This window comes from Oncorhynchus mykiss, chromosome 5 (assembly GCF_013265735.2).
Source record: "Oncorhynchus mykiss isolate Arlee chromosome 5, USDA_OmykA_1.1, whole genome shotgun sequence".
Lineage (NCBI taxonomy): Eukaryota > Metazoa > Chordata > Actinopteri > Salmoniformes > Salmonidae > Oncorhynchus > Oncorhynchus mykiss.
The window spans coordinates 2,485,966-2,495,480 of NC_048569.1; the positions used below are offsets into that span (position 1 = coordinate 2,485,966).

Consider the following 9,515-nt stretch of genomic DNA (forward strand, 5'->3'; position numbering starts at 1 on the left):
TCTTCACTTTTTTTTCTACAATGAATAAAATATTAAAAATAAAGAAAAATCCTAAAATGACTATGTGTGTCCAAACTTTTGACTGGTACGTATATAGCTGTTTATATCCTGCTCTCCAATTACATATAGCTGTGTTCTCCAATTACATATAGCTGTGTTCTCCAATTACATATAGCTGTGTTCTCCAGTTATATATAGCTGTGTTCTCCAGTTATATATAGCTGTGTTCTCCAATTACATATAGCTGTGTTCTCCAGTTATATATAGCTGTGTTCTCCAGTTATATATAGCTGTGTTCACCAGTTATATATAGTTGTGTTCTCCAGTTATATAGAGCTGTGTTCTCCATTTATATATATCCTGTTCTCCAGTTATATATATCCTGTTCTCCAGTTATATATAGCTGTGTTCTCCAGTTATATATAGCTGTGTTCTCCAGTTATATATATCCTGTTCTCCAGTTATATATATCCTGTTCACCAGTTATATATAGTTGTGTTCTCCAGTTATATAGAGCTGTGTTCTCCATTTATATATATCCTGTTCTCCAGTTATATATGTCCTGTTCTCCAGTTATATATAGCTGTGTTCTCCAGTTATATATAGCTGTGTTCTCCAGTTATATATATCCTGTTCTCCAGTTATATATATCCTGTTCTCCAGTTATATATAGCTGTGTTCTCCAGTTATATATAGTTGTGTTCTCCATTTATATATATCCTGTTCTCCAGTTATATATATCCTGTTCTCCAGTTATATATAGCTGTGTTCTCCAGTTATATATAGCTGTGTTCTCCAGTTATATATATCCTGTTCTCCAGTTATATATATCCTGTTCACCAGTTATATATAGTTGTGTTCTCCAGTTATGTAGAGCTGTGTTCTCCATTTATATATATCCTGTTCTCCAGTTATATATATCCTGTTCTCCAGTTATATATATCCTGTTCTCCAGTTATATATAGCTGTGTTCTCCAGTTATATATAGCTGTGTTCTCCAGTTATATATATATCCTGTTCTCCAGTTATATATATCCTGTTCTCCAGTTATATATAGCTGTGTTCTCCAGTTATATATAGTTGTGTTCTCCATTTATATATATCCTGTTCTCCAGTTATATATATATCCTGTTCTCCAGTTATATATAGCTGTGTTCTCCAGTTATATATAGCTGTGTTCTCCAGTTATATATATCCTGTTCTCCAGTTATATAATCCTGTTCACCAGTTATATATAGTTGTGTTCTCCAGTTATGTAGAGCTGTGTTCTCCATTTATATATATCCTGTTCTCCAGTTATATATATCCTGTTCTCCAGTTATATATAGCTGTGTTCTCCAGTTATATATAGCTGTGTTCTCCAGTTATATATATCCTGTTCTCCAGTTATATATATCCTGTTCTCCAGTTATATATAGCTGTGTTCTCCAGTTATATATAGCTGTGTTCTCCAGTTATATATAGCTGTGTTCTCCAGTTATATATAGCTGTGTTCTCCAGTTATATATAGCTGTGTTCTCCAGTTATATATAGCTGTGTTCCCCAGTTATATATAGCTATGTTCTCCAGTTATATATAGCTGTGTTCTCCAGTTATATATAGCTGTGTTCTCCAGTTATATATAGCTGTGTTCATGTTTAGTCTGTAATGATGTATCTGATTCAGAGGAGGAGCTGATGGTTCTGTCTATAGTTTACAGTCTGTAATGATAGATCTGAACACCCTTAAGTATGAGGTTGTGTTATGAGTATCTAACCCTAGAGTGAAGGGAGGTTCAGAACAATCAATTTATATTTGTTTGCAAATCAAATGCGCTAAATAAATGTCAATGACTGCATAACAAGGTATATCTACACTGTAAGTACACTGGACTAATGTTATTTTTCTACCTTGTTCTGCAGATGCCAAACATCATCCGGAAAGAAAAGATCACATCACATCTTAACAAAAAGAGCTAAATTGTAAGTACCTTCTTGATGGTTTTAGAACATTCAGTGTTTTGTGAAGGCGATGGAAAATATGTTGTTGTGGGGGAGTTTAAAATAGGGGTTCTAAGCTGACACATGGACTTGTTTTAAGATGGTCATTCTAAGGATAATTTTGCTATTTGATTTACAATTTTAGGACCCATAAGAATAAAATAATATATATACAAATTATTTAGAATAAATATTGAATTTGGCCTTTACAAAAATAGCCTCTGAGAATAGCATAGAATAACACAGTTAAAACATAAATCATAATGAACAAGGTTTTGAAGTGTCTGTCCTAAATATAGGATATCTAAAAAAAACTCAGCTATATATGTATACAGTTAAAGTCGGATGTTTACATACACTTAGGTTGGAGTCATTAAAACTCATTTTTCAACCACTCCACAAATTTATTGTTAACAAACTATAGTTTTGGCAAGTCGGTTCGGACATCTACTTCGTGCATGACACAAGTAATTTTTCCAACAATTGTTTACAGACAGATTATTTCACTTATAATTCACAGTATCGCAATTCCAGTGGGTCAGAAGTTTGCATACACTAAGTTGACTGTGCCTTGGAACAGCTTGGAAACAGCTTGGAAAATAAACAGCTTGGAAAATTCCAGAAAATGATGTCATGGCTTCTGATAAGCTTCTGATAGGCTAATTGAAACCATTTGAGTCAATTAGAGGTGTACCTGTGGATGTTTTTCAAGGCCTACCTTCAAACTCAGTGCCTCTTTGCTTGACATCATGGGAAAATCAAAAGAAATCAGCCAAGACCTCAGAAAAAATTGTAGACCTCCACAAGTCTGGTTCATCCTTGGGAACAATTTATAAATGCCTGAAGGTACCACGTTCATCTGTACAAACAATAGTACGCAAGTATAAACACCATGGGACCACGAAGCTGTCATACCGGTAGGGAAGGAGACCCAATTTTCTCCTAGAGATGAATGTACGTTGGTGTGAAAAGTGCACATCAATCCAAAAGAACAACTGCAAAGGACCTTGTGAAGATGCTGGAGGAAACAGGTACAAAGTATCTATATCCACAGTAAAACGAGACGTATATCGACATAACCTGAAAGGCCACTCAGCAAGGAAGATGCCACTGCTCCAAAACTGCAATAAAAAAAAGCCAGACTACAGTTTGCAACTGCACATGGAGACAAAGATTGTACTTTTTGGAGAAATTACCTCTGGTCTGATGAAACAAAAATAGAACTGTTTGGCCATAATGACCATCGTTATGTTTGGAGGAAAAAGGGGGCGGCTTGCAAGCCGAAGAACACCATCCCAACCGTGAAGCACGGGGGGGGGGGGGGGACAGCATCATGTTGTGGGGGTGCTTTGATGGAGGAGGGACTAGTGCACTGCACAAAATAGATGGATTCATGAGAAAGGACAATTATGTAGATATTATGTGGATATATTGAAGCAACATCTCAAGACATCAGTCAGGAAGTTAAAGATTGGTCGCAAATGGGTCTTCCAAATGGACATTGACCCCAAGCCTACTTTTTGTGGCAAAATGGCTTAAGGACAACAAAGTCAAGGTATTGGAGTGGCCATCACAAAGCCCTGACCTCAATCCTATGGAAAATGTGTGAGCAGAACTGAAAAAGTGTGTGCGAGCAAGGAGGCCTCCAAACCTGACTTCGTTACACCAGCTCTGTCAGGAGGAATGGGCCAAAATTCACCCAACTTATTGTGGGAAGCTTGTGGAAGGCTACCCGAAATGTTTAAAGGCAATGCTAACAAATACTAATTGAGTGTATGTAAACTTTGGACCCACTGGGAATGTGATGAAAGGAATAAAAGCTGAAATAAATCATTCTCTCTACTATTATTCCGACATTTCACATTCTTAAAATAAAGTAGTGATCCTAAGACAGGGAATTTTTACTTGGATTAAATGTCAGGAATTGTGAAAAACTGAGTTAAAATGCACTTGGCTAAGGTGTATGTAAACCTCCGACTTCAACTGTATATTCTGTTTGTTTTTTTTTAACACATATTTAACGCGTTTTTGGGTAGGCACAAAACTACCTTCATACTTCCATTCATTTTTTTAACCGTTACTGGTTATCTTCAGACGGGTCTAGTGACAACGATTTCCGGCTGTAGTTCTGCCACCTTTCACCGCAGATGCGGAAGTGCAACATGACATGACGTAGGTGGATTGAGACGAACTGGTGCGTTCAAAAAGTATCCACACCCCTTGACTTTTTCCACATTTTATTGTGCTGGTTTTAATTGTTCTTTTTTGGTCAACTTTCTACACAAAATACACTAATGTCAAAGTGGAAGAAATATGCTAACATTTGTAAATCATTTATGAAAAATTATATATATTTTATATATTTATATTTATATTATATATATTTTGATTAGATAGCCAATACATGAAGCACGGGGGTTGAGGGACGAGGTCAAATGTTGTATTGTCAAACATCTTCACATCCTTTTTTTTTTGTCCTTTTTCATAGTTGTCTGTTTTAGTATTGAGCCAATGCATGTTACAATCATTTTGACAGCAATTACAACTGTAAGTCTTTCTGGGTAAGTCTCTAAGAGCTTTGCACATCTGGATTGTGCAACATTTGCCCATAATTTTTTTTAAACATTCTTCAAACTCTGTCAAATTGATTGTTGCTCATTGCTAGACAACCATTTTCAGGTCTTGCCATAGATTTCCAAGCAGATTTAAGTCAAAACTGTATCTCGGCCCCTCAGAAACACTGACTTCTTGGTAAGACACTCCAGTGCAGATTTGGCCTTGTATTTTAGATTACTGTCCTGCTGAAAGGTAAACCTGTCTCCCAGTGTCTGGTGGAAAGCAGACAGAACCAGGTTTTCCTTTAGGATATTGCCTGTGCTTATCTCCATTCCATTTAGTTTTTATCCTGAAAAACTCCCTAGTCCTTGCAAATGACAAGCATACCCATAACATTATGCAGCCACCACTATGCATGAAAATATGGAGACTGGTACTCATTGAATTGATTTGCCCCAAACATAGCAATTGTATTCAGGACAGAACGTGTATTGCTTTGCCACATGTTTTTTGCAGTATTACTTTAGTGCCTTGTTGCAAACAGGATTCATGTTCTGGAATATTTTTTATTCTGTACAGGCTTCCTTCCTTTCACTCTGTCAATTAGGTTAGTATTGTGGAGTAACTACAATGTTGTTGATCCATCCTCAGTTTTCTCCTATCACAGCCATTCAATTCTGTAACTGTTTTAAAGTCACCATTGGCCTCATGATGAAATCCCTGAGCGGTTTCCTTCCTCTCTGGGAACTGAGTTAGAAAGGACGCCTGTATCTTTGTAGTGACTGGGTGTATTGATACACCATCCAAAGTGTAATTAATAACTTCAACATGCTCAAAGGGATATTCAACGTCAGATTTTTTTTACCTATCTACCAATAGGTGCCCTTCTTTGCGAGGCTTTGAAAACCTCCCTGGTCTTTGTGTTTAAATATGTGTTTGAAATTCACTGCTCAACTGAGGGACCTGACAGGAAATTGTATGTGTGGGGTACAGAGATGTGGTAGTCATTAAGGAAATCATGTTAAACACTATTATTGCCCACAGAGTGAGTCCATGCAACGTGTTATTTGACTTGTTAAGGACATTTTTACTCCTGAACTTATTTAGGCTTGCCATAACAAAGGGGTTGAATACTTATTGACTCGACATTTCAGCTTTTAATGTTTAATTCATTTGTAAAAATGTTGAAAAACATAACTCAAAGTTTGCTATTTTGGGGTATTATCTGTAGGCCAGGGACAAAAAAAATCAATTTTAAACTCAATTGCATTTTAAATTCATGCTGTAACACAACACAATGTGGAAGAAGTCAAAGGGTGTGAATAGTTTCTGAATGCACTGTACACACTGGGGTCTGAAAAGATTAACACCCTTGATAAAGATGAGCACAAATTACTGTGTAAAATAAATAATTTGCAACCTTTTACCTTAGAGGCTGCTGCCCTGTATACAAAGACTTGGAATCACTGGCCACTTTAATAACGGAACACTAGTCAATTTAATTATGTTTACATAATGTTTACATACTGCTTTACTGATCTCATATGTATATACTCTATTATATTCTACTGTATTTTAGTCAATGCCACTTTGACATTGCTCGATCTAATATAAACACATTTCTTAATTCAATGTTTTTACTTTTAGATTTGTGTGTATTGTTGTGAATTGTGAGATACTACTGCACTGTTGGAGCTAGGAACACAAGCATTTAGTTAGATACTACTGCACTGTTGGAGCTAGGAACACAAGCATTTAGTTAGATACTACTGCACTGTTGGAGCTAGGAACACAAGCATTTAGTTAGATATTACTGCACTGTTGGAGCTAGGAACACAAGCATTTAGTTAGATACTATTGCACTGTTGGAGCTAGGAACACAAGCATTTAGTTAGATACTACTCCACTGTTGGAGCTAGGAACACAAGCATTTAGTTAGATACTACTGCACACAAGCATTTAGTTGTATACTACTGCACTGTTGGAGCAAGGAACACATGCATTTAGTTAGATACTACTGCACTGTTGGAGCTAGAAACACAAGCATTTAGTTAGATATTACTGTACTGTTGGAGCTAGGAACACAAGCATTTAGTTAGATACTACTGCACTGTTGGAGCTAGGAACACAAGCATTTAGTTAGATACTACTGCACTGTTGGAGCTAGGAACACATGCATTTAGTTAGATACTACTGCACTCTTGGAGCAAGAAACACAAGCATTTAGTTAGATATTACTGTACTGTTGGAGCTAGGAACACAAGCATTTAGTTAGATATTACTGCACTGTTGGAGCTAGGAACACACACATTTAGTTAGATATTACTGTACTGTTGGAGCTAGGAACACAAGCATTTAGTTAGATACTACTGCACTGTTGGAGCTAGAAACACAAGCATTTAGTTAGATATTACTGTACTGTTGGAGCTAGGAACACAAGCATTTAGTTAGATACTACTGCACTGTTGGAGCTAGGAACACATGCATTTAGTTAGATACTACTGCACTGTTGGAGCTAGGAACACAAGCATTTAGTTAGATACTACTGCACTGTTGGAGCTAGGAACACACACATTTAGTTAGATACTACTGCACTGTTGGAGCTAGGAACACAAGCATTTAGTTAGATACTACTGCACTGTTGGAGCTAGGAACACAAGCATTTAGTTAGATACTACTGCACTGTTGGAGCTAGGAACACAAGAATTTAGTTAGACACTACTGCACTGTTGGTTACTACACCCGCAATAACATCTGCTAAATATGTGTATGTGACCAATAACATTTTATTTGAATTCAAATTCTAAACTATATTTTATGCTCAAAAACGTGTATTGTATTTATTATACTTTTATTATATTATATTTGATTATATATTAACACAATTGCTCAGAAAAAAATATATTTTTTAATAAGTAATATTTTTCTCTCCCAAAAGGTAGGGGTCAAAATTATTGACACCCCTGTTTTCAATACCTTTCAATACCTCACCTGACCACGTCAACCATTTTCGACCCCACTGTAGGTAATATAATATAGTAAACATGATACACATGGTATAATATGATAGTCATGATGTCATAACTTTGACTCACCAGGGAACTTGGAAGTCCTGAACCATCTGGACAAGAACCTGAGGTCCTATGAACCTCAGGAGTGAAATGGAGGTGGAGTGAAACCAACTAAAACAAACAACTATGAAAAAGGACAAAAAAAAGGACGTGAAGATGTTTGACAATACAACATGTGACCTCGTCCCCCAACCAATCCTTGACAGTCTCTGACATGGACCATGGAGGAAACAAATAAAGACTTTGTCTACTACTCTGACGCCAGGTCCAAACCTAGAACAATATTAAATACTACTGCAGTGAATTACTACAGCAGACAGCCTGTCCACCTGTATATATTCCACCTGCCGTCCCAGGATACACACAGAACCAATCAGCTATGAAGGACTCAGATATTTGTTGGTGTTCCAATACAATGATTGATTTCATCACAATGTATCTATATGTGTTTGTTTATCTGATCTGATTAAATGACTGATTACATTACTATGATCCTGATCATGACATGTCACATGTTAAAGAAGGATGTGAGGTACATCAACAGAGAACAGTAGAAACAGCCCCTCACTCCTCCTAGTTGTTTAAGAACATATCATGGATCACTTGTCATGAATACAAAATCTATAATGTTATTATTACAAACTGTTCATGTATTTAAATATGTCATTGTTGTTTCTATACTATTTATGTGGATAAATAAAAAGTCTATACAAGAATTAAACAAAGTACTGTGGATTCCTAATTACTACTTTGGTGTTAGGGTTGGGTTAGGGTCGAGTTAGGGTTGGGTTAGGGTTAGGTTAGGGTTAGGTTAGGGTAGGATTAGGGTTAGTTTAGGGTTGGGTAAGGGTTAGGGTTAGGCAAGGGTTAGGGTAAGGGCTAGGTTAGGTTAGGTTATAGGTTAGGGTTAGGGTTGGGTTAGGGTAAGGGCTAGGTTAGGTTAGGGTTAGGTTTGGGTTAGGGTTGGGTTAGGGTTGGGGTTGGGTTAGGGTTAGGGTTGGGTTAGACGTTGGGTTAGGGTTAGGTTAGGTTAGGGTTAGGTTAGGGTTAGGGTTGGGTTAGGCTTAGGTTTGTGTTAGGGTTGGGTTAGGGTTAGGTTAGGGTAAGGTTAGGTTAGGGTTAGGTTAGGGTTAGGTTTGGTTAGGGTTAGGTTTGGTTAGGGTTAGGTTAGGGTTGGATAAGGGTTAGGGTTAGGTTAGGGTTAGGGTTGGGTTAGGGTTGAGTAAGGGCTAGGTTAGGGTTAGGTTAGGGTTAGGGTTAGGGTTGGGTTAGGGTTGGGTTAGGCTAGGGTTAGGGTAAGGGTTGGGTTAAGGTTAGGTTAGGGTTGGGTTAGGGTTGGGTAAGGGCTAGGTTAGGTTAGGTTAGGGTTAGGGTTGGGTTAGGGTTAGGGTTGGGTAAGGGCTTGGTTAGGGTTGGGGTTGGGTCAGGGTTAGGGTTGGGTTAGGGTTGTGTAAGGGCTAGGTTAGGTTAGGTTGGGTTGGGTAAGGGCTAGGTTAGGTTAGGGTTAGGTTAGGTTAGGGTTAGGGTTGGGTTAGGGTTAGGTTTGGGTAAGGGCTAGGTTAGGTTAGGGTTGGGTTAGGGTTAGGGTTGGGTTAGGTTAGGGTTAGGGTTTTATTAATGTTTTTATTTCACCTTTATTTAACCAGGTAGGCTAGTTGAGAACAAGTTTTCATTTACATCTGCGACCTGGTCAAGATTAAGCATAGCAGTGTGAACAGACAACACAGAGTTACACATGGAGTAAACAATTAACAAGTCAGTAACACAGTAGAAAAAAGAAAAAAAAGAGAGGTTTAGGGTTAGGGTTGGGTTAGTGTTAGGGTTAGGTTAGGGTAAGGTTAGGTTAGGGTTACGTTAGGTTAGGGTTAGTGTTAGAGCAAGGGCTAGGTTAGGGTTAGCGTTAGGTTAA

General features: G+C 37.5%; 1 protein-coding gene across 4 annotated transcripts in view; it reads left to right on the top strand.

Moving 5' to 3' along the window:
• Nucleotides 1-8,321, top strand: part of LOC110523104 (SKI family transcriptional corepressor 2) — a 28,156-nt gene extending 19,835 nt beyond the window's left edge. For all 4 annotated transcript variants that reach the window (XM_036976604.1, XM_036976605.1, XM_036976602.1 and 1 more), the window contains 2 exons: nucleotides 1,902-1,961; nucleotides 7,634-8,321. In XM_036976604.1, the coding sequence (XP_036832499.1) occupies nucleotides 1,902-1,958 (57 nt within the window). In that variant the 3' untranslated portion in view covers nucleotides 1,959-1,961; nucleotides 7,634-8,321. The remainder of the gene's footprint in view (nucleotides 1-1,901; nucleotides 1,962-7,633) is intronic.
• Nucleotides 8,322-9,515: the final 1,194 nt, after the last annotated feature.